General features: G+C 40.5%; 1 protein-coding gene across 4 annotated transcripts; it reads right to left on the bottom strand.

Moving 5' to 3' along the window:
• Window positions 1-24,445, bottom strand: SERBP1 (SERPINE1 mRNA binding protein 1). 4 transcript variants are annotated; one of them, XM_002715937.5, is made up of 8 exons: window positions 23,444-24,445; window positions 19,863-20,013; window positions 18,887-19,027; window positions 18,686-18,775; window positions 18,052-18,171; window positions 12,504-12,681; window positions 8,791-8,964; window positions 1-6,583 (listed from the first exon to the last, which is right to left on the bottom strand). In XM_002715937.5, the coding sequence occupies exons 1-8, from the start codon at window positions 23,754-23,756 to the stop codon at window positions 6,527-6,529; spliced, it is 1,224 nt and encodes a 407-aa protein (XP_002715983.1). In that variant the 5' UTR covers window positions 23,757-24,445; the 3' UTR covers window positions 1-6,526. The 4 variants fall into 4 exon arrangements, with proteins under 4 accessions (XP_002715983.1, XP_002715982.1, XP_002715981.1 ...); XM_002715936.5 differs by having other exon boundaries at window positions 18,052-18,126; XM_002715935.5 differs by having other exon boundaries at window positions 18,686-18,757.
• Between the last annotated feature and the right edge of the window lie 1,807 nt (window positions 24,446-26,252).

The following is a 26,252-nucleotide window of genomic DNA, read 5'->3' as shown; positions in this document are numbered from 1 at the left end:
TTTCATTTAGAAACAGAAACCTTACTTTATTTATTCCATCACAAAGGGGAAAAAAAGACCATTTGCCCTCTTTTCACAATGCTGTAGAAAATATTTGTTTACGTTTTGTCCATTTCTCATTATTTATACAACTCAATTTGGCTGGATTCCTCTGCATTCCTGTAAACATTCAGAAAACTCCCTTTTCATTTACCCTCTCTGGTCCATTGATAGCAGCTTAACTTTCAGAGTGGCTGCAGGGACAACTTTGACAAGTACATTCATTTTTAATCTGCTTATAAATAGATTGCAAAGTGCAACCTTCCAGTCAATTCAAAACTTTTCCTTTAACAATGTGCAGTTACTTTGAAAGTTTAATAACCCTAAGTAGCAAGAGATTGATGATTCTGGAGGAGGAGGAAACATCCATGCTCTCTCCAAACTGGGAAGTGTTGGTTAGTTCTTCAATCAATAGTTCAGTGACAACTTTTTCTTAATAAATTGTCTACCTTATCCTGAAGAGAACTTCTTAGATGTTAGGTCATTTTCACTAGCACTACACAGCATCCAATGCACTTCACTACTTCGGTAACTTCTAGCTCTAGCATTTGCTTAGAGATGCATGGGGTCAGTCCAGTTGTTTATACACTAATCTACTGGATTTTGTTGATAAAGTTACTACATGCCTCAATCTTTAAAGGTACAGTATACTGTTATGAACAAAATACAGCGGTGTGATGCACACACAACATACCTGCTAGGTATATTTTTTTCCCATGACTAGTGACTGATGAACATCTGCCTTAAAAACAGCTTTATCTAATCAAGGCTTCCCATATATTCTTCAGAAGTTCCTAATTTAGATATGAACACCTAAATTGAAGCGTCAGCAAACATGTATGGAGTATACTAAAAAACACCAAATCAAAGTTGAAACCAAATTAACTTTTTTCAAATAGTGTGTTTCACTAGAAATTCTGGATTTCCAGGGAAAAACACAAACCAATCAGCTACCTCTGAACAAAAAGGCATATATCATTATTTAGTTCACCAATCATGAAGGCCTAAACATGTTCAGCCACGTAACAGGGAAAAACAAAACCACTCATCTTTGCAGATGTATTTAGTGATTTCTCCCCCAAACAAGCCTTGGCAGTCTCAGCACTTAGACAAAATGTCTAAACATAAGCTTGTCTAACCATCATCAGAATGTGGTTGCCAAATGAAGCAACACTTCTTTGTAGATTACACCCCAGGTGTGAATCAAGAAATTAAACATCAAAGTTCCCAAAATAAAATTGCTTCTCAGACATTACACTTTGGCTAACTAGAATATTGTCCCAATCTGACTAAACTCAGGGCATTCCAATGTCAAAACCAAGTTAACCTAGACTATTTTATACAGAATTCTCATTCTAAATATATAAAAATGCCATTTCTTTGAATTAGAGTTTAGATTGATTCTAGAAATCAGCTACAACTGCATTTAAGGTGGGAATGGTGCAAACCAATCCAACTGTCCAAAGATAAACTACTTCCCATTTTCTCTACTTGGTAACACAGCATCAAACTCCAGAGTATCAATCCTCCACTTTCGAAGTCTCTAAACCACTAACACACAAGGCAATTTGAGGAAAGCCACTGCAAGGTCAATTCTTATGAACTGTTTGATCATCTAGTGTGAAACAATCACATAAAAAAATTTTGAAGCCAGTAAATAATCACAATGGCCAACTAGTCATCACCAGGTATCTCCCATGAGCAAGGCCAAGAGCACACATGCAAGCCACTAAGTATTGCAATACCCTCCCCACCCAAATAGAAAAAGGGACACACATTACTGAATTAACACATTAAATACTCACACATCAAAATTTAATCTGGTAAATTATTTTCTAACTTGCAAAGGGCATTTCCATTTGAAAGTGAACAACTGACGCACAGTTACTGAGTATTCAATAGTACAAAAACCACCTCATGCCCAGTGGATATTACGAGCTCTAAGAAATGACTTCTCCAGGAGTCATTAATTCGTGCCCCAACTCAAACTATGAGGCTAATTAAAACATTTGTTCTTACCTACATAAAATAGGTATAATTCTCATCTCAAAAAAAATCATTTAGCACAACAGAACTTAGCACTGATATGAAAAGTACCAAGTGTTAAACATTAATCACGTATACAATACTTCAACAAGATTTATACTTCCCTTAATAGTTTTCAGAATTGAAAATAACAAAACCACCTTTACTCTTACCAACCATATTGCCCCTGCCGATTATGGAAGTCAAAGTTTGCCTTAAAATCACTGATTTCACAACTTTCCATGTGGTAAGATGACTTAATTTGTACCTAGAACTAAACTTTTTTAAGATTGTATGTTGACCCAGGAGTAACAGCAGGGAATCAGAACAGGCAGTAGCAAACATTTTCCATGTTTCAGACTTTGTGGGCTACACCTGTGTTCCTTTGTGGTAGTCCCTTACCGTTAACTCTTCAAAGCCTTTCTTAGACATATAAATATAGGCTACCGTGTGAAGTTTGCAGACCCTATGCTTAGACATATTTCACACTTATCTAGACTTGGTTCTTTCATATGTGGTCAAAATCTTGATGGTTTTAAGAGTCTCCCTACCCTTCTGAAATTACACTTATGTTTGTCATAACCTTGCTTCCCTTATATTCGGATTTTTTGAATTTCTCAACTTCAAAGACTTACCTTCGATCACTTCTCACTTAACTCCCAAATTTGAAATTAAAAATAAAAAAGACTGTAAAATTCAAAACAGGCTTAAAGAGAAAGGTTAACACCAGGGCATAGCTAAGCAGAGAAATCAAATCCAAACTTCCAAAAACTATCACTTACTATCCATAGCTGAACAAAGCCAGACAACTCAGCTTGCAAATATTTCCCAATTACTAGACTCTGAAAGGCTGATTAGGTTTTAACACTACTGATACACCCCCCTGCAAAACACATCCTTAAGTAACTTCCCAGGCTTTCAGTTAATTTTGGAGACCTGGCATTCAGATTTGCTAAACTACTTAATCTCAGTAACTACTTAACCTCAGTATAATTGCAAATGTTTTGAGTTAGAATCAGTTTTAAGCACCTACTTTCTTAAGAACAGGAGTGAGGAATCTTTATTTCCTGCCAAGGCCATACAAAATTAGCAACTTAAAAAGAATTAGCCCTTTATAGATTATTGAATTTTTGCGGTTGCCTTAGGCAAGGCCAGACCAAAGTGATTTTGAGGGTTGAACATTCTCCACTCCAGCTTTACAAAGCAGAACTGCATCCACCTGAGGCCTAGAATTTGCTGTACTGGTTAGCAACTGGGCTGCATGTCGGTACTATATATCTGCATGATTTTACCTTTGAAGTCAACGTCCAGCTAGGTTCTAACAGCCTCACATTTGTTTTTCAAAAACCTTTCAAAACTTGGTTCCTTCCACATGCTAGTGCTGTTCCATACTTTTAAAATCCAATAAACAATAATTAGACTTCTCTCCATTTTTCTATAAACATTCTTTTAGTGCAACCTTGTCTAGCAATTTAAAAAAAGTAACACAATCACAACGAATACTTAAAAGTTTCCCTCCAAATCCATACCAAAAGCAAGTCCCAAATATATTTATAAACCCAGGGATAATGTGTCCTGCTTCTATTCTTTAAAACTGAGTAGAAACTAGACGTTGGCACTTAGGGTTAAGCCACCACCAGCATCCCAAATGGGCATCAGTTCAAGTCCCAGCTGCTCTCCCTCTGATTCCGCCCCCTGCTCATGCGCCTGGAAAGCAGCGGGAAGAACGCTGAAGTACTCTGCCCCAGCCACCCATGTGGGAGAGAGTAGGATGGAGTTCCACGATCCTGACTTCAGTCTGGTCCAACCCAAATCATTGCAGCCATTTGGGGAGTAAATTTTCTCTCCTTCTAATTGTATGCTGTTTTTCAAATAAATAAGCAAAAAAAAATTAGAAATAAACTAGATGTTAATACCTAGGCACGCACTTAAAAAAATCATTCGCAACTCCACAGGCTTGAAAATAATATTTAGCTAATAAAGAAACCATATCCCCATATTATTTAAATCCAAACCATCTTAAACTTTCCATTTAAAGGTATAAAAAAGCTCAGTGAAACAGCCAGCATTTTAGGAATCTGTATATTATAAAGGGATTCTCTTTTTTACCAATGAAAAGATTATTTTTGTATTAGTATGACTAACTTCATTCAAAATACGATTTTCCAATAGAAAAGCCAATGTCTGGCCAGTCCTTAGAATTCAACTTTCCCAATTATAAAATTTATAGGCAATTCTCACAAATTTTGACAGCCTGGTTTGCAAAATAAAATCTCTACATCAAATCTATTTAAACTTTTAAAAACTAAATCAGCATTATCTTGGGGTGTGCAGATGTCAGAAACCAGGAAACACATGAAAATAAATGGGCTCCTATTTGATTGCTTTTATGCTTTTAAGTGAGCATGAAAATAAATCTTTATTTCATTTTTACCCACCAATAAGAGAAAATTAGGTTCACAGTTTTAGCTCTTGACAAAGTGAACTAGGAGGCAAAGTTACACCCATCAGATACAGCTAATGGACCAACTTTTTCGAGCTTAGGCTGTCATGAAAGCTTGCAACATACCAGATATTGCTGTCTATTCTCTAGTAACAATGACTGACAGGTTTTACTAACAGGTGTTTTCTAAAATCATGTTGTTGCAATCAAGGTTTATAAACATGTTACATGTTTGGAAATGATTTAGATACTTCCAAGTCTAAACACACTGATTTAGGAGTGCATATGTTGCAATCTCAAGAGGGGTCAATACTTGCTCTGGGAAGCAGGTATATTTGTAAATATAAAATTATATTTGACATTAGCACCAGTGCAGAACGTGCTCAACATCATAAGATCCAAAACACCAGCACAAATGTATCCATCATTAAAAAAGTTACCTCCATCCTAGGATGTCAGACTACTAGGTAACTAACTAGACTCAAATTCGAATGCATACTCTTGTACTATACAATTTCTTTTAGAATATGTGAGAACCAATCAGCTGAATTGCAGGCATGTTTAAATTTCCAACAGTTTAAAAACGGAATATTATCATTCAGAAGTAGAAAACTACTGAAAATTGAGTGCCAAACTTTAACACCTAAATATGGCAGAAAATTTAAAAATCCTAGGAAACCTGTTTATTCACCATTCTATCCACATTTTAATAAGTGATACTCCCATTCTAGGAATCCATTACTTACCTAATTTCCAAGTGGAAGAGGGAAAGTTAATTATCACTTTTTATGGAACATTCATCTATAAAATTAAGACCAATTAATAGCAATAAAGGAAATTTGGAAAAAAGGATTTTTGGTTTATATTTTATGAATGGTGCTGCTGTTTCAACCTTATAAAGTAAAGCTGTCTGTATTCCAAATTCCAAAAATTAAAATACCCCCCCCATCTCACTATAGTAGCCAGTGCCCTTTGGTTTCTTCAGAACAAAGGATGATTTAAGAGTTGTTGATTGTGAATGTATCATTTTGATCTGGAGAACTTTCACACACACAAATCATACCAAGCGGCCAGACACTTATTTTACAAAACAGTTTAAATATTATGCATTAGCCAGGTCAACTTATTCCACCCACCCTGGTGAGGGGAGGAAAGAGCCCACTCCCATAGAACTACTTCACTTGACAGGCTGTTTCTAGCAGTAATAAGTATCTTAAACAACTATCACAAAGTGTCTAGTTTGGTTCTTCAAATGGGAAAGTCACACATTTTAGAAGTAAATATAGTTTAAATTGTGAATTGGGTATAATTTGAACCTAATGAACCATGCAGGAGGCAAGGGTTAATAAACCAATGTGCTTTGAATTTGTTCAAGTACTGGTATTTCTGTATATAAAGATATAGCATATATAACAGCTATCATGAGAAGTGAAAAAAGATTTTTCCCCAAAAAAATGAGAATATTAAAACTAAGTTAAAATACAATAAAGTAGTTAGTATTCCACACAGCATAAAATTCGACAAATCAAAGTTTACATGTCCCAGTTGACCATGTGTGAAAATGCAAAGCAGGTATTAAAACCAATATTATGTCCAATATTTAAAACCAGTTTGTAATTGGGGGAACATCTAAATCCTTAATTAAAAAACACAAATGAAGTGAAAGCTTTAAACTGGTACACACTGTTCACACCTATATTTCAAGTTTGGAAATGCATATTTGCAAGCAGCATTACAAAAGTATTCATGAAGAATGCATAATCTCTGAAAATTATGAAAACATCCCTGCTACCAATACATTTCTAAATACAAAACTGACTACCATATTTGTTACTTCTGTGTAGCGAGAGAAGTTCATTTTCAAAACAGATAAAATTCAGTCTTTAGGTGTGAATGGTATGAATGACAGTCTTTTTTTTGTTTGTTTTTTAAATTTCTTAGTCGTTTGGGATCCTTTATGCATGCAAAAGCTTTGAACAGGAGGGTCCACCAAGGAACCAGGGTTGTCATGGCATCCAGTTAAGCCAGAGCTGGAAATGCCTCTGGGTCATCCACATCAGGAGCAGAAGCACTTGACTGAAAAAGAAAAGTAAATTCTATTAACCACAAATTCTCAAATATTGAAAATATACTGCCAGTGCCTATGTTTACAAAACTCTAAATTCTCTGGTAATAAGCACAAGCAGTCTTAGGTTTGCTAATAAATCACTCATGGAGATTTTACATGGGACATGTATGCTTTAAGAACAGCATCCATGTGAAAGCATGCTGGGGCCGGCACTGTGGTGCAGAAGCTAAGCCGCCGCCTACAGTGGTGGCATCCCATATGGGCACTGGTTTGAGACCCAGCTGCTCCACTTTTGATCAGGCTCTCTGCTGTGGCCTGGAAAAGCAGTGGAAGACGGCCCAGTCCTTGGGCCCCTGGCTTCAAGATCAGTGCAGTTCTGGCCGTTGCGGCCATCTGGGAAATGAATCAGCAGATGAAAGACCTCCCTCCCTCTCTTTCTGCCTCTCCTTCTCTCTATAACACTTTCAAATAAATATTAAAAAAAAAAAAAAAGCATGCTAAGAAACCAACTAACAATAATTTAGGCAGCATTCACAATGCTAGAAAGGGATCCAACTGCTGTTTACAGCCTAAAACACTAAATTAAAAACAAGTGTATTGAAAAGGACCATATACAAAACACTGACTTAAAAAAAAAACTGATGTCAAAGGAAGAACGAAATAACACTACATTGTTAATAATGACCATTAAATCTAACATTTAAGTCAGCACCATAATCAAATACAGATAAGACTCAATCAAGCATATGGGTCTCCAAATTTATCAGATATTGAGAATTCAAGATCTTACAAGTTATTTCCAAGCTAAATCCTAAGAAAAAAATTACTCAAAAGTTACCTTTAATACTTTAGCTTAACAACACATCGTCACTGAAAGCACAGACCTCAGCAGACAGATCTGAGTTCAATGCTACAAGTTACTTGGGCATCTACCAAAGTACTTCATGAAGAACTTATCTTTAAATGCTTGAAAGAATAAATATATTTATGGGGTTCGCACCATGGTACAATAGGTTTATATTCTGCCTGCGGCACCAGCATCCCATTTGGGCGCCGGTTCGAGTCCCGGCTGCTCCTCTTCCAATCCAACCCTCTGCTGTGGCCTGGGAAAGCAGTAGAAGATGGCCCAAATGCTTGGGCCCCTGCACCCGCTTGGGAGACTAGGAAGAAGCTCCTGGCTCCTGGCTTCAGATCGGCGCCAATCCAGCCACTGTGGCCATTTGGGGAGTAAACCAACAGAAGGAAGACCTTTCTGTCTCTCCCTCTTACTGTCTAACTCTACCTCTCAAATAAATGAATAAAATCTTTTAAAAAAATATATTTACCCTGACTGGACATTATACAATGCATACATGTAACAAAACACCACACAGTATCCCATAAATATATACAATTTTTATGTCGTTTAAAAAAATTTTAATAAAAAATACACTGCTCTGAGCCACACACTGCAGAAGGCATTGGAGATATTACATTAAGTAAGGACAAAAGCAAAATCCCAGCTCGGACAGAAGAAATCTAGTGAGGAATCAAGAACAAGAGCCAGTGCTGTGGCACAGCAGGTTAAAGCCCCGGCTTACAGCACCAGCATCCCATATGAGAGCCGGTTTACATCCTGGCTGCTCCACTTCTGATCTGGCTCTCTGCTATGGCCTGGGAAAGCAGTGGAGGATGGCTCAACTCCTTGGGCCCCTTCACCGCGTGGGATACAAGGAGGAGGCTCCTGGCTTCAGATCAGCTCAGCTCTGGCCATTTCGGTAATTTGGGGAGTGAACGAGCGGAATGGAAGACCTCTCTCTCTCTGCCTTTCCTTCTCTGTGTAGCTCTGACTTTCAAATAAATAAAAGTAAATCTTCAAAAAATAAAATCAACAAGACCAATAATCATGTGTCACAAAAGTAATTATACAAAGGACACATGGTTATGTTAAGCAGAGACATAAAAAAAAAAAAAAACAGTAAATAATGATCAAAGTAATAGATTGTATTTCCGGAAGAACTTCGCGAAAGCCAAGTTAACGTGATTCCCTGTATCGAATCTTCTCTTCTGTAAAATGGTCATTTAAGTGCTTTAAACAAAATTATAATCTAAACTCTAGTTTCTAGAGGGCATGGTTACCTTTTCTACCTTTTATACCCTCAAAAGAAATCAGCCAGTGATTTACCAGAAAAGGTCTCTAAATTACATAAAAGGGGAAAATTAGTCTTAAAATCACCTTGTCAGTCCTGCTGCCACGGTTCGGACGTCCACCACGCCCACGTCCACCTCGCCCTCCCCTGCCACCACGTCCTGGGCGGCCTAGGTCTCCAAAATTGATCTCCAGCTGAGACGTTATATCATTTGCTGGCTTCCGGAAATGATGGTCCATAACAGAGTCTTCAGCATGAGCCTAAAACGTTAAGTGAAGGCCACTGAGTAATTAATAGGGAACTTTAACTAATAGATGAACTTTCTCCTAAAAATAAATTTAAAAATCCAAACTGTGGGAAACTTGTGGGAAAAAAATAAATCAACATCTCTGTAGGTAATTAGTAAGATTTGGGCTCAGCTAAAGTGACCCTGGAGGAAGAATTCCCTTCACCTTCTCTCTCAAATTTCTCTAGCCTTAAATTCCAAGTGTTATCAGCAGTCCTTAACTAAAAATAATCACAATTAACCCAAACTGGCTGGTCTCCATCCCATACCTACATTGTCATCTTCAGCAGGGAAGCCTGGATGAACATTATAAATATGCTCTTCATATTAAGATTCCAATGTTTACTCCTTGATGCAGACCTCTGGATCTATGACACAGGGTTTCTACTAATGATAATCTCTTTAAAAGTTATAAAGAAAATCTCTTGTTTTACATTCTGCCAATTATGACTTGGGAAAATACATTTTTATGTACAGATTCCTCAGGTTGTGTAAAAATACACCAGGGTGAGCATCTATTAAAAAAAAAATCAAAATCTGAACCCAGCAGGTAAAATTGCCATCTGCAACGCCAGCATCCCATATGGGCACTGGTTTGTGTCCTGGCTGCTCTACTTGTTCAGCTCCCTGCTAATCCATGCAGGAAAGCAGCAGCAGAGGGTCCAAGATGGAGCCCTGCCACACAGTGGGAGACCCCAATGAAGCTCTTAGGTCCTGGCTTCACCATGGCCCTCCCTTGGCCACTGTAGCCATCTGGGGAGTTGAATCAGAGGACGGCATATCTTTGACTCTCCCTGTTTCTGTAACTCTTTCAAGATTTAAAAAAAATTTTTTTTTTAAATAAATAGGGGACAGCACTGTGGCGTAGCAGATAAAGCTACCGCCTGCGGTGCCAGCATCTCACATGGGCACTGGTTCGAATCCCGGTTGCTCCACTTCCAATCCCGCGCTCTGCTATGGCCTGAGAAAGAGGAAGATAGTCTAAGTCCTTGGGCCCCTGCATCTGCGTGAGGAAACCTGGAAGAAGCTCCTGGCTTTGGATAGGCCCAGCTCTAGCCAATGCAGCCATCTGGGGAGTGAACCAGTGGATGGAAGACACCTCTGTGTGTTTGTGTTTGTCTGTGTGTGTGTGTGTGTGTCTCTTTCTCTCTCTCTGCCCTGCCTCTCTTTAACTCTGCCTTTCAAATAGTAAATCTTAAAAAACAAAAACAGAAAGGTGATAGATTCTAATATTAAGTTTAAAGGAACCAAGAAACAAATGTATATTGTTGTCTATGTTTTAAATATTGGCTATTTCAAACAAATTATGCCAATTAACTATCAAACTTAGAACCTAGAAGCAAAAAGAGCATACAGTAACACCCTACTGAAATACCTGGAAGGTATTACTGCAGTAAGAGGAAGTCTGAAGGTTCAGAACACATCCCTAACATTCAAGGCTAGGATAGATTGGCAAATATTACTTCTAGAGCAGTTACTTTTGAGAGCATCTAGAGTATAACAAGTGAACAGAAGTCTGACCTCAGTCCTCCATTTCTGAAGCAGTTAAGGTTTCTTTCCCCTAAGTACTTTACGTTTATCATGAGAAACAAGATATTTCAGGGAACCAAAGTGCTAAACACAAAACTTGAAGATTTGATTATTCAAATGACAATGCCACATAGGCCAAATGTAAACAAGGATACATACCACAAAGCCACACATTTTAAAGGCCCAAGCATATAAAAGTGTTTTGCGAATGAAGATATCTTTTTATTCAGAACCACATTTTCAAACATCTCTGATAAAAACTGCCTTGTATACTAGTCTCCACTGATCCACAGAGAATAGATTCTAAGACCTCCCTAGTGGCTGTCAGAAATCTTAGGTAATATCAAGCCCTATACATAATACATGTTACTACACACAAGCTACTTAAGTGACTAATGGATAGGCAGTGCATACGGTGTGGATAGCCTGGCCAAAGGAATGATTCACACATTAGGTGGGAGAAAGCAGGCCAGCACGAGATTTGATTAGGCTACTGATGATGGCATGCTATTTAAATTTATGTATTACAGTATTTCTGGTATTTTCCATTTATTATTTTCAGGCCTCAGTTGACTGTGGGTAACTGAAATTGCAGAAAGCAAAACCACGGATAAGAGGGGAACACTTTAGTTATTTTTGGGAAGCTCAATGTAAAATATAGAAGATAGGATACCAAGGTATGAAACACACCACCACCAAGAGACTTCGGGGCACTAGGTGAGCATTATGGTGCAGTGAGTTAAACTTCTACTTGAGATGCTTACATCTCTGCCAGTTCAAATTCTAGCTATTCTGCTCCTCATCCAGCTTCCTGTTGATGTGCCTGGGAAGCAGAGACTGATGGCTCAAGTACTTGAATTCCTGCCACCCATGTGGGAAACCTGGATGGAATTCCTGGCTCCTGGCTTCAACCTCAGCTGTTGTGAACTTTTGAGAAATCAATCTGCAGATGGAAGATCTATCTCTGCTTTTCAGATGATTTAATCAATAAACCTTAGACTTAAAAAGAAAAAAAAAGGGCAAGACACTTCAGGGTATTAATGGAATTACCCAAATTGCAACTAGAATTTTATGTGTATATGGTATTCATTCAGGGAAAGTCCAGTCAGAACCCCAAAGCCTAACAAAAAACTGTCTAACAGGAGGCCAGGCAAATCTTCTTATATAAATCTATACAGTTCAAGTGAACAATTTCTCCAAGAACGTTCATGATTCCTCAACCAGAAATTGTTTTGTCTTACTCAGACACACTAACAACTTCATCTCCAAAGACTTAAGTAAGAAAAGGGCCTAGTGTTATAGTGTAGCAGGTATGGGCACAGGTTTGTGTCCCAACTGCTCCACTTTACATTCAGCTCCCTGCTTATGTGCCTGGGAAAGCACTGGACAATGGCACAAGTGCTTGGGGCCCTGCCACCCACATAAGAGACCGGAAGAAGTTACTGGTTCTGGCTTCAGCCTGGCCCAGCCCTGGCTACTGCAGCCATCTGGGAGTGAACCAATGGATGGGAGACCTAAATCTGTCTTTCAAGTAAATAAAGCTTTTTTTTAAAAAAAAAAAAGTATTCTAATATTTCCACGTTTATTCTAAAGCCATTCTTTAATTCAGAAAACTAAAAGAGGGCTGGCATTGTGATGCAGGTTAATCTGCCACCTGTGACTCTGGCATCCCATATGGGTGCCCGTATCTGTGCCAGCTGCTCCACTTCTGATCCAGCTCTCTGCTATGGCCTGGGAAAGCAGTAGAGGATGGGCCACGTTCTTGGGCCCCTGCACCCACGTGGGAGACCAGGAAGAAGCACCTGGCTCCCGGCTTCAGATCGGAAGTCTTAAAAACATTCACAGGAATTATGTCTGTTAATTCCATTTTCCATCAACTTTTTTAATTAACCCTATTATCCTTGGGAAACTTCATACAAAATTTATGCATACAATTTAAGTCACACCTGAATATTGTCAAACACCACCAAACTTAAAGTTTACCTCTTCACTCTTTGATTTATGAAGAACAAATCCTTTCTTCCATTGCCCATCAGCACCTTCATTTGGTTTTCGGATATTAAATTCTACTTTTGCCCGGTCTTTATTCTGAATTGCTTTCCACTCATCCAAAGTCATCTCTTTTGGACCCTCTTCCTTTACCTCTTCCACTTCGTTTTCCCTGTGAAAAGATGTTTTAAATTTATACCTGGTAGAGGACTTGTATGATTTACATTAGTATTTCAAATTTACAGCTGTAAGAAGTTAACTTGACTGGTTGGTAATATTTACAGAAAAATTATCCAAGGATGGGAGTATCACAGTTTTTTCTATAGCTGTTAACAGAATCCAAGAATTCAGCAGCTGTTGATTTGAAGTATAGATAACTGAGGAATATGTAATTTTTTTCAAAACTCATCAGTAACATAACTATAATTGGTCTTACCAATCCTTTAATGTACATTTCTTAAAATCAAACTAATTTAAAAACTGTACCTGCTTATGTAATTAAAATCCTTGACCTGTCTCCTCCTAAAACACTTAAGTTTTCACGATACTCACATAGGACTTAAGGTATTTCATCCAGAATGCCTGAAGACCAACCAGATTTCATATTCTAAAATGTAAAATAAACTATTCCTCTATCCTTTATTTCGGCAAGTAGCACTTAAGACAAACCAAAACAAAAATGGTATTTCTACAAATCCTACAAATAAATCTTCCAAGTTCTCAGAAAATGCCTATTATGAAAAAACCATGCATAGATTTCAATTTGTACATTAAAATAAGCTTCTCTTAAAGATTCATTGAAAAGCAGAGTTAGAGAAAGAAAGATTTCCCATCTGTCATCCATAACTCTCCAAATGGCCGCAATGGCCAGGGCTGGGCTAGGCTGAAGCCAGGAGCCTGTAACTCCATTTGGGTCTCCCATGTGGGTGGCAAGGGTCCAACCACTTGGGCCATCTTCCACCGCCTTCCCAGGCACACTAAGAAGAAGCTGGATGGATAAATGAAGTGGGCAGTACATGAACCAGCACTCATATGGGATGCCAGCATCACAAGCAGTGGTTAACACACTGGGCCACAAGTTATGTCTTAATTCCACTGTTCTTTCTGAAGTATCCTCATACACAAAATGGCAAGTTAATTTGTCTAAGAACAGATTAATCAAACTGCCCACAAAAAACACTGGCTTCAATTTTTAATAGCAAATTAATTACAAACAAATGTAATTCTCAAGGTAGTTAACTACTCAATATTAACTTTTACTCTATTTACAGAAACAATGCACAGGTCTGAGAATCCACTATTTTAGTCTGATTTCAATTTCCAACTTTCATCAAACAACTCATTTACTATTTTGGGAGCCCTGCTTCTTTCCAAACATAGCAGGTGATTTGGTTAGCCTTAGAAGTGCAAATAGCTCTCTCTTGACAAATTTTATCTCAAAAAAAAAGTGTTACATTTGGTACTACTGGTGCCCAAAAATGCTTACATAGCAGTCACTAACTCACCAATCACAACTGATCAGTTAGGTTCCCACACAAAATTAGGCTTCCATGAAGACTCATAAATGAATGTTACCAAGTGCAAAACATCACCTCCGAGTAACAAATATTTGTATCTACTATCTGATAGTCAATCATTTTCCCGTAGCCAAACAAACCCATGTAATGATTCTCCCTCCCACCATTTACAGTGGTTCACCCATTCTGCCTGGAGAACAGAAAACTTTTTAAAGAGCATCCGCTCCTTAGTTGCTTTCAGTTTGTTCTGTAATTATCACTGCCCTACATAAAAACAGACACATACACTAATGAAGCAGGGAACCCAAATAAACCCACATATTTTTAGCTGATTTTTGATAAAAGCACCAAGACCATACTTTGTACAGTAAAGAATGGACAGTCTCTTCCAAAAAATGGTGCTGGTAAAACTGGATATCCATATTCAGGAGAATGAAGCTGGTACCATCTCTCACCACACACAAAGATTAATTCAAAACAGATCAGACTTAAATGTAAGACCCAAAACTGCAAGTACTAGAAGAAAACAGGAAATGTTTCAGAACAGTGATCTAGGAAAAAATACTTTGGATATGACCCGAAAAACAATGGCAAAAGCAAAAACTGAGAAATAGGATTACATCAAAATAAAAAGCTTATACACACAAAGGAAATCAACAGTGAAGAGATAATGTATAGAATGGGAGACCTAAGAGTAAACTACCCATGACAAGGCATTTACATCCAGAATATATAAAAAATTCAAACAGCAAAACAAAACACCGAATCATTAAAACCCAGGCAAATAATCTGACAAAAAAAAAAAAATGCTTAACACTAACCATCAGGGAACTGTAAAACAAAACCACAATGAGACAACATCTCATCCCAGTCAGAATAGCTATCATCCAAAGACAAAAAATAACTACAGGAGAGGATCCATAGAATGGGGGCTCTCACACATCATTGGTGGGAATTCAATTCCTACAGCTATTACGGAAAGCAACAATATGCAGGTTCCTTATAAAGCTAGAGGTAGAACTCCATAGGGTTCAGCAATTCAAAAAGAAACAAAATCAGTATATTGAAGAGATAGCTGTACCCTCACGTTTTCTGCAACACTATTCACAACAGCCAAGTTACAGAATTATCTTAGGTGCCCATGAACAGGTGAATGGATGAAGAAAATGGATAAATGGAATACTACTCAGCCATAAAAAAAAAGGAAATCCTTCCTTTCATACCAACAAAGATGGAGCTGGAAGACATGCTAAATGAAGTCAAGTCAGGCACAGAAAGACAAATATCCTTGTTAACACTTATATGTGGAAGCTAAAAGTGGAGAGTAGAATAGTGGTTTTCAGAGGCTAGAAAGAGAACGGAGAGGGAAGACAGAGAAAGGGTGTTTAACAGGTATAGGAGGGATAATTTCTAGTGTTCCTATAGTACAGTAGGGTTACTATGATTGACAACAACCATGGGGCCGGCGCTGTGGTGTAGCAGGTAAAGCCGTCACCTGCAATACCGGCATCTCATATGGGCACTGGTTGGAGACCAGGCGGCTCCACTTCCCATCCAATTCTCTGCTATGGCCTGAGAAAGCAGTAAAAGATGGCCTAAGTACTTGGGCCCCTGCTCCTGTGTGGGAGACCGGAAGAAATTCCTGGCTTCTGGCTTCGGATTAGCACAGCTTCGGCTGTTGCGGCCAACTGGGGAGTGAACCAGCGGATGGAAGACCTCTCTTTCTCTCTCTCTGCCTCTCCCCTCTCTGTGTAACTCTTTCAAATAAATAAATAGATCTTAAAAAAAAATAAGGCAATAACCATGTATTTAAAAATAGCTAGTAGAGAGGATTTTCTTCCCACCTAGCTCCCTGTTGGTGGCCTGGGAAAGCAGTGGAGGATGGCCTACAACTGCATGGCTCTCGGCTCCTGACTTCGGATTGGCTCAGCTACAGCCATTACAGCCTTTTGGGGAGTGAACCAGCAGATGGAGGACTTCTCTGTCCTTCTCAGTTGGTAACTATGTCTCTCAAGTAAATGAATATTAAAAAAAAAAAAAAAAGCACCTCATACAGACATACTCGTGTTCTAACTAAATACAAAAAGTTCAAAGCAAAATCAAAGCCCTAAATAAATGTAAATCCAAGACTTTAAACCATGATTTAACAAATAAGTAGCATATAACTTCCACCTGGGCTGATTAAAACTACAAGGAGGCCAGCGCCGCGGCTCATAGGCTAATCCTCCGCCTAGCGGCACCAGCACACCGGGTTCTAGTCCCGGTCAGGGCGCCGGATTCTGTCCCGGTTGCCCCTCTTCCAGGCCAGCTCTCTGCTGTGGCCAGGGAGTGCAGTGGAGGATGGCCCAAGTGCTTGGGCCCTGCACCCCATGGGAGACCAGGAAAAGCACCTGGCTCCTGGCTCCTGGCTCCGGATCAGCGCGGTGCGCTGGCCGCAGCGCACCGGCCGCGGCGGCCATTGGAGGGTGAACCAAAGGCAAAGGAAGACCTTTCTCTTTCTCTCACTCTCACTGTCCATTCTGCCTGTCAAAAGAAAAAAAAAAAAAAAAAAACTACAAGGAACATTTATGCAATTTTTCAGCTTAAATCTCTTACCTTTGGAAAAATAAAAACTTTAAATAAGGTATTCTACCTAACCCAGAAAAACAAAGCTAATGAACTAATAACACATTCTGATCTTTGGTTCCTCACACATTTTAAAACAAGATGGTGGGGCCAGTGCTGTGTCTCAGCAAGTTAAACCACCATCTACAGCACTGGCATCCCATAAGGACACTCCAGTTCCCTGCTAATGTGCCTGGGAAAGCAATGGAGGATGATGGTCCAAGTGCTTGGGACCCTGCACTCATGTGGGAGACCCAGATGAAGCTCCTGGCTCCTGCCTAGCCCAGCCCTGGCTGTTGTGGCCATTTTGGAAGGGAACTAGCAGATGGAAGATCTCTCCCTCCTTGTATCTCTGCCTTTCAAATAAATAAATAAATCTTTTTAAAAGAAAGTCAGTAATACTATGTTCCAAATTTTATGCTGTTGGAAAGAGATGAAATTAATTTTTAGTTTTAAGCTCCATGCCCTCAGATCTCATGTAAACTACACTATGGCTATTGATTGGCTAGAAATACCTGTGTGCATTTTAAGCATAACATCACCTGCCAAGTTAGGGCATGTGCGAGACCAAACAGCAAGTAATTTTTTTAAATTACTGAATAAAAAGGATAATACCTTTAAAAAATAAACTGTCTTACAATTTGCCTTTTTTTTTTCTTTTTATTTGACAGGTAGAGTCATAGACAGTGAGAGAGACAGAGAAAGGTCTTCCCTCTGTTGGTTCACCCCCCAAATGGCCGCCACGGCCAGTGCTGCACCAATCTGAAGCCAGAAGCCAGGTGCTTCCTCCTGGTCTCCTGTGCAGGTGCAGGGGCCCAAGCACTTGGGCCATCCTCCACTGCGCTCCTGGGCCACAGCAGAGAGCTGGACTGAAAGAGGCGCAACCAGGACTAGAACCCGGCGTCCATATGGGATGTTGGCACCTCAGGTGGAGGATTAACCAAGTGAGCCACAGCGCCGGCCCCACAATTTGCCATTGTAAAATGTCAAAAAACTCTATGAGATACAAATTTGATATTCTCTAACAACGTATCAACATTTTAGAAACTTCCAACACTATTTTCCTGTTCCCACCTATGATACCTGAGAACAAGACAGTTACTCAATAAGGGAATCAGGTCAAATGCATGGCACCTTACTCCAGAAGGGCTAACCTGTTTTACTAAACTTTGTATATTCTTGACTTTTAAAGATGTATGACAATGGTAAAATGACCAAATAGAAAGAGTCATATTAGAATGTTTCATTTTCCAAGCCATTAATGACAAATGTATATATGTGTGAAGCAGCCTTCTAAACAGTACTTGAATAAGTCTCTTGTCAAAAATGCATCAAATCACATGAAGTCAATGACATCTTACTAGTAAAATCCCAAACTGTGTTCACTGCTGAAGCATCACTGCTACATCAAAACCACTTACTTATTTTCAGTGTCTGCCACTGGATGTTCTTCACCTTCAGGTGTTTCCTCAGTCACATTTGATTGATCCAAGTCACTGCAATTATAAGATATTTGTTTCTGAATGTATTTTGGGGACTCTCTAAGGAAAGAAAAGAAAAAGAAAAGCATCTAGATCCATTTACGTGTAGCCAAAGAGTTCTTCGTAACAATTAAAAACTTCATAATCTTTTGTCTTTTCCTACTAAATTTATTCCCCAGTACAGCTCTAAGAGAAAACAACATCAACTACTGGTGATTCACAGGCTTATTCACAAGTTAACAAGAACCAGAATGTAAGCAGCTGGAAAAGTAACTATTACAGACACAAAGGAAATCATTAGAATCCTCAAGTAACTTCAATGTAAAATATCAAGAAAAGCTTTATATTCACATGAAAAAAAATTAGTAACATATACAAGTATACAGAAGTATAGAATAATTGCTCATTTGATATACTGTAACCCAAATCTATCCCATAAGGCATTGTCTTTTAAGACAATATCTCTGAAATAAGAACATCCATTCTTGTTCCAGGAACAAAATTTAATAAATGTATAGGTTAAGACTCTAGATTAGTTTAGGATCAATTTTATTAAAAAAATCGGAATACCAACGTTAATTCATCTTTGACAGTTCCCCAGTTGTGAGATCCGCTACCTCCACGTTTGTCCTCGTGCTTCAGACCACTGTAATGTGAAAAAGAACTAACAAAACTGAGTTAACATAATACTCTTTAGTTCTAGAAATTCAAATTTTGTTTATTAAATAAATGCATTAAAATATAAACATAAAATAAAAACCAATCTAAGACTTACGATCTATCACTTCCACTATGCCTGTCAAATTCACGTTTGCCACGAGAATCAAATCCATCTCCTCGGCCCATTCCACGTCCACGGCCTCCTCGACCTCTTCCTAGACCACCACGGCCTCGGATAGGTCGGTCAATTATAGGCCTACAATACAAAATTTAAAAATTTAGATTTCCATGGTTTCCAAAAAAAGGAGTAAGAGAAATCTATTCAAGCACTCAAAAACACATATTTACTGGCTCATAAATCATCAGTTAAAGACATGCTTTAGAAAATTCTAGTCTATTTCTAAACACATAAAGGAAATCAGAACCAGGAAGCTCCCATTCTCAGAAGAAAACTGTTTTTGGAATCCTCACAGGGGTAGGGAACCTTTTTTTCTGCCAAGGGCCTTTTGTATGTTTATAACATCACTCTCAGGTCATACAAAATTATCAACTTAAAAAAATTAGCCTGCAAAAGTTCCTGAATTTCAAGTCCCACTTGCAGTTGCCTTGGCAAGACCAAACCGAATAATTTCTTACACTTCACACAGCCCAAAAGTTGGCCATTCCCGACCCCTGCTCCAAAGCATTACTACTAGTGCATAACTACTAGTTTTCACTATTATTCACTGATTATAATCAAGTAACACGATTATTCTCCAATACATTTAAAAACTAAATTAAGCACAACTAACCTGCAGAATGAATAACCTTTTTTACTATTTAAAGAGCATTTTTCTTTTAAGTCAAAATCTGGGGAGAGCAAAGAAATGACAGTGGCCATCAATTCAACTGAAACTGCCTCATTAGAAATCTAAGTCTGGACTGTTATCCAAAGGTCTGAGGATAACAATATACTCAGATACCTCAGAAACTGGTAAATGCGATCAGCCTCTCTGCTACCTGGCAATGATGCCCAAGTGACAGCTTTGTGTTAATATAGGACTATGCATTGACAAAGCATGAAAAGACTTTTTCTAAAAAAGAAATCTTACCTATCAACTGAAAACTCTCCTCCTTCACCCTTTTCTTCTAGTGGCTTTTCAAATCTTCTTTCACGAGGTGGTCGCCTTTCTGGTCTTCTATCAATTATTTTCCCTTCACCTTGAAGCTGTTGATCAGGTCTTCTCCCAACACGTCTTATTCCTAGAACATTAGATAACCTGTATAAGCAAATTATCTCTGCAATACAAAAAGTTTAGTCCTAGGCTATCCAAAAACCACAGTGCTACTTTTTCAGTCCACTAACTAGCATTTCCCATTGGAAAAAGCAAACACCAACCATTCCTAATGTGTAACAAAGTATTTTAGGGAAATTCTTAAAAACAAAGTTTGTTGTGAACTTCTATTTAGTTTGCCAAGTTATCTTCCCACATTAAAGCATTCTCTATAACTGTCTTGAAGTCATTTGAGCAGTCATTCCGCCTCACCTTTTTCAAGATGTCAGCCTATTGATAATTTAAAGAAACTGTAGACCAGAGATACATTTTGGCTTTAAAGTATCAAAGAAAATAATACCAACAGTCATTCATAAGTAACCAATTAAATCAACCAAAAAAAAAGTCGTGCTATTTTAGTCTATATAATCTGAAAAAAAATTGAGTAAAAAGACCCATAATTCTATGAAATTACACACTGAAAGGAAAACAAATGGTATTTAATGTTATTTAAAAAAATCCACCATCTAAAATAGTTATTTAACCAGAAAAGTACTATCTTCTGTAAATATCTAATACATGAAAAGCGTGCACAAACATCTACACTAGACACCTAGCTAAAAAAAAAAATTCTCATGTAACCACTAGGAAAATAGCTTATTTATCAATATGAATGGAGAAAGTCTGTTTTTAGGTTTACTCTAACACGTATGTTTGTTTTCAAAAAATCTTTATAAAACCACATTTATACACAGAAGCAGTATTATCAGAAACTATGGAAGATATCTGAATTAGTTACTGATTTCCTACCCCCATACTGTTTTTTTTCCTGTTAATGCCTTAAGTCCAAACCAACATGAATTATTGGTGACCTTAGGATAAACAGATTGATGGCTAAATTCATGACTGAAATTTCAGGTATGCTGAAATTACCAAACCACAATTTCTGACAAAGTCAAAAAGCAGTTAAGAAATTGGTTTTACAAAATCTGAAGTTATTTCTCTTGGGTTCTTTCTAAGAAAGTGGAACACAATCAGGGCATACCCAATCATTTAGCAGCCTGTTACCAAACACTAAATTATCAATCTGGTTATTAAAATGTTAAGGTTCATTCCCTATAAACTCTCAGAATAGACCACAAATGTCAGACCTTACACTGAGGCACTTAAATAAATGTCATCAGAGGCATAATGTATTGGGGTGGAGCTATAGAACCAATTCCCAGGCTATCCAAGCCAAATGCACCCAATTAACAACTTGCTTCCCCACCCAATACTATCTTGCAGGATCTAGAAAAATTTAAATAGGCTCATCTAACGCGAAATAATTGGTATTTTTTTTTAAAAAAAGTTTCTTCTGATACATTAATACATACCTGCAAGCCCACTAACTGCACTAGATTCCAGACTATTATTTAAAAAAAAAAACCTGGTCTACAACCTCAGTGACTTTGCTGAATCAATTCTCAAGTTCTTCCAACTACAAAATCAACATTGAACATGTAGCTAAAGTACATCTAGCACTGTGTCAGGACCGATTACTAATGGCACAGAACAAAACTGGAGTTAACAACTTGCCAGTAGTAAGAGGCAGGGACTCTGTTCACAGGCCTATCTATCCCTAATACATGGAACATGGATTGACAGGTTGTAGTCCCTTGTGTTTAATTATACTCCATTCATGCAACTTCAGGTTAGGAATGTTCTGAAATACCGACCTAAGGAAAAATGTTGGTATCTAACACAAAATCGTTTCCTCAAGGAAACAATGTCTTACTGCACAGCAGTTTGCTAACTGAGTTTGCTAACTCAGTCCTGGTTAAAAATTTATGAAATAATTCTCTCCATTTGAAACTTACAAGGTTAATTTCCAGTTAAGACTTCATTTTCTAAATGGGCTTCATGCTCAAAGGAACTAAGGCATTTAAAAGCATGCTTCAAATTTTGAACATTCAAAAGAGTGAACACATACATCTATCTGGTACAGCATAGACTTTATGCTTTAGACTCACTTTTTTTCCACGAACTTTTCTTTGAATCACTATGATCAGGAGGGTAAACTCAAGCACTGTTTAAATAATCACACAAGGCAGTGGTAGTCAACAGAAATTAAATGACGTACACATGCTTTCTAACACTCCAACTACGCTGCTGCAAACTTGTAATTTTAACACAAGAATTGTTTTATTCACCACACTGGTCCCAGCTTCTTCAGTCTGAGCCTCACAGCAGCTCTCAAAAAAAAAAAAAAAAAAAAAAAAAAAACACGCACACAAAGCCGATCACTGTAAATTATTTTGATTTGTTAAGTTAGTTGCATGCTATATGAATGTGTAAGAGAAATAGGTCCTTTCAGGAGCACGTGGCAGTGAGGCGTAATTTCAACTACAGGAAGGCAATTTCAAAGCGATCGCACACTTTCTTACCCCCAATAGTTTTTACTTTTTCATAGTCAGTAACGACTGAGGCTGCAAAAGTCAGGCCAACTCTGACAACACACGGCGCCTGGAACGCAGCTATTAGCCGCCAGTGAAATCCTGACCACGCTTCACGCACACGTGGAGAATAAGCGGCAGACGGAGAATCTGCCGCGGCGAGCGCTCTGACAGCCTCTGCACTCCTTTCCGCCACGAGGCCCAGGCCCGACCCCCCAAAACACTGAGCCACGGGGAGTCGGGAGAAAGGACCGCGGCCCAAGGACGAGCCTCAGGACTTCCTGCCATAACCACAGTCTCCACACAGAATCCCCGCTTCTGCTTAACCGCATGCGGCCAAATTCCTCTCCTGCACATCTTATCTCACTCCAGCAAGTTATATACCAAGATCCTGGTTGTGGAGGGGTGGGGGGCCGTAAAGCCCATGTGGCTCCCCCGACAGCCTCCGGCTCAGGCACAGCTCAGGAGTAAGCTCCGACCCCCGGCCCTTCACTGGGGTGGCCTGCGCCATCGTGGGACAAGATGGCAGGACAGGAGCCTAAACCAGACCCGAGCACCTGAGAGGTGCACGCGCAGGCGGCTCCGCTCCGCATCCCCTAAGTGCCGAGCGCTTCGGCAAGTGGCCCGCCGCGCCGCGCCGCGCCTCGGTCCACGCGCTCGCCCGCCGAGGACCCGGGCGGGAAGGCAGCAGCCTCCCTGGACCCCGAGCCGGCTCGAGCCGCAGCGGCTCATCGCCCGACCTCGCTCCTCCGCACGGAGCCCAGGGCGGGAAGGAGGTGGCTCCGGGAACCGTGCAGGCGGTGGCTTCAACTTGAGGGTACCAAGCTCCCAGCACCTGCGCAGAGCCTGGCTTTTATTCGCGCGCGGAAATCGGCGGCAAATTCTCCCGCGGACCCTTGGTGCTTGGAAGCAAGTGGCAGCCCCAAGTCCCTTCGCTCCTTCCCTCCATCCCGGGGCTCCTGCACCTTCGCACCCCAGCTTTACCTTCTTTCTTGAGCGCCACGGGCGGCTGCGTCTCCTCTTTCTTGTCAACCACGCCAACGTTGGGAGGCAGCGGGTTTTTGCGGTCTTTCTGGGACTCTTTACGCAGCTGTTTGCCTGCCGCGTTGGAGTTGGTCTGGGCCGCGGCCTGAGCTGCGCTCTTGGCCCCGGGGCCCCCAACGCCGCCCCCGCCGGCTTCTTTTTTCTTGTTCTCTGCTGCCTTCAGCACCTCGAAGGGGTCCGATTCGTCGTCAAATAACTGGTCGAATCGGTTGGTGACCACGCAGCCGAAGCCTTCCTGTAGGTGCCCAGGCATGATGGTGGCTCGGCGGCGCGTTCCTCCACGGATTGCAGCGGGCCGCGCCGAGCCAAGAGCGCCTGCTACAGCTCTTCCCACAAGATGGCCGGGCCGAGAGAGGGGGGCCGTCTTCTCTTCCGGCGCCAGGCACACATCCGGGAGCGGTCAGCGCCGCATGGCACCATGGGGAATGTAGGCCAGAGCTGCTTCTCCTTAGCTGGCTCCCCGCGCTGGGACTACAATCCCGAGAATGCCTCTCGCCTCAACTCTTCGCGCGCGCCCAGGAGGCGGGACCCCACGGAGGAGCGAAGCGTGCGAGCCGAAGGAGGGGAAGCGTGGTGGTGGGCGGAGTCCGGCCACCTGCTCTTGCCACCCTTCAACTCCGTCTCCGGCTGCCCTGAAAACAGTGAAACGTGACGGCGAATCTCGTTCGCGAAAGTGCTCTCTTTTGGTTTCGCCCACCCTTGCCTCCTGCCCGGGCTAACTTTCCCCCTCGTCTCTGGGAGGGTCAAGGTGACTCCCAGATCTTATAACCAGAGACTCAAAACTTCCGGGGGGGAGCTGTTGCGGAGCTGCCCGCCGGCCTCGGGTAGGCTGGACTGGTCTGTCCCCTGCTCCCTAGGTGCCCGGGTTGCTGGGGTCGCCCTCCTCTCCCTTCCCTTGGTGAATCGGGGCTCTTCCACTGAATATGAGGCAGAACACGTTTCCTCTCGCGGGGACATAAACTCGGTGGCAGAACTAACCCAAGACACGTTGGGCTGTCACATGAGCGTGTTACGCGCCTTTCTTGGGCGAGAAATGCCTGTGGCGCTTTTAAGAGGGATTGGCTCCTGATAGTGCAGCGCCAGACACTGGGCGAGCCTCCAACCAGCTCTGTTGTAGGAACAGTTTTTCGAATCGGTCCAATTAATTGACCAGTGGTATCCGGCAAGCCAAGGCTGGGGTGACTGTGGTGGCGGTCGAATGTGCCCGAGAATGACCGTTTCGGGGCATCCTGAGCATTTGTGTGAGAGGAGGAAAATTCGTCAGCCGATTAGTAATGAATGGCGAATATCAAGCTCCAAGGAGATACATTGTCAGTGTATTTCCAAGCGCATTTGGAAACACTGTTGATCATGACTTTTAAACTCTAGACAGAATAGAAAATGCATCTTTCGGTGGCAGGTGCTGTGAGTAACCTTAATATCAATAACATCTTGTTAGGTAAGTAGTTTCTGCCTGTCCACAGTTGATGAAATCATTGCAGAGGTGAAATGACTTACCAAGTTCACACCTATGGAAGTGCTAGTGCCAGGCGTTAACCCAGTCTCTTAACTCCACCGTGAGATGGTTGTCATCAGCTCTGATCCAGACTGACGCGATAGATGTCAATTAGTAAAGTGCTTCTATTTAAGAAGACTTACTCGTGGTTGAATATCGGTTTAGGGTACCTAACATGGCTGAATGTAGTCTTAATTTCTGAGCAGTGCTTAAGTGGATTCCTTCACAGGGAAAAGAGGAGAGAGTGGTATAGGCATGTTGCAGCAAGCCTCCTGGTTTTCTTCTAAATCTTTCCCTACTCTTCGAAGTGCCTTATTTCTCTGAAAGTTGCTTCAGTCTCAGTATCCATCTCCCCCACCCCCACCCCCATTTCAGCCTCCCTCCCACTGGCTCTGACTACTGTTGCTCCTACCAAGACAAAAGATAAGAAATGTCAGACCATACTTCCACCCAACCCCACCCTACCCTTGAGAATGGTTCAACTGCAATTTGGAAAAGCCTCATACTTAAACCAACTGTTTCTGTTCACCAAGAGCATGTACTAAAAGTGCCTCTTCTTACCTTTCTGGCCGCTGTCACAATATTTAGTAAGGAAAACTTGATATTATATTATGTGCTTGGTGATCTCTATATGTGTGGTCTCATTTAATGCTCGCCTGAGCTCTGAGAGTTATTCCTGTTTTAAAGTGAAGAGGAGCTGGCGCTATGGCGTAGCAGGTAAAGTTGCTACTTGCAGCCTGGACATCCTGTATGAGTGCCAGTTGGAGTCCTGGCTGCTCCACTTCCAATCCAGCTCCCTGCTAATGCTCCCGGGAAAGCAATGGAAATGGCCCAAGTCCTTAGGCCCCTGCACCCACGTGGGAGACTAACTCCAGCCATTGCAGCCATTTGTGGGAGTGAATCAGCAGATGGAAGATCTCTTCTCTGTCTCTCCCTCTCTCTGTAACTTTGCCTTTAAAAAAATAAATCTTTCTTTAAAATAAAATAAGTAAATATTGGAAGATATAGCACAAGAGGCTGAGTAAACTTAGCCAGTCCCATCACTGACTGAGGAGTGAGACAGGCTTATTTTCAGTGATTTTTCTCCTCCATTACAGATCTCTGGTTTCTCAGATATTCATGACCATCAAAAATTATTATAATAAGAGTATTTGGAGATAAGCTGTATATAGGGCATTGTCTGGCTATGAAATTATGAGGATCATTGAAGTTCTTCAGAGAAGTCACCTCTCAAGATAACTTAAGAACATGATG

Source organism: Oryctolagus cuniculus, chromosome 7 (genome assembly GCF_964237555.1).
Source record: "Oryctolagus cuniculus chromosome 7, mOryCun1.1, whole genome shotgun sequence".
Taxonomy (NCBI): Eukaryota; Metazoa; Chordata; class Mammalia; order Lagomorpha; family Leporidae; genus Oryctolagus; species Oryctolagus cuniculus.
This window is presented reverse-complemented; position numbering and strand designations above follow the sequence as displayed.

Excerpts from the sequence above, each read along its gene's own strand:
- SERBP1 (XM_002715937.5), bottom strand. The coding sequence starts at position 23,756 with ATGCCTGGGCACCTACAGGAAGGCTTCGGCTGCGTGGTCACCAACCGA. Across the intron at positions 20,014-23,443 it reads CGTGGCGCTCAAGAAAGAAG|GAATAAGACGTGTTGGGAGA; the intron begins GTAAAGCTGGGG and ends CTAATGTTCTAG. Across the intron at positions 6,584-8,790 it reads GTGGCAGCAGGACTGACAAG|TCAAGTGCTTCTGCTCCTGA; the intron begins GTGATTTTAAGA and ends TTTCTTTTTCAG.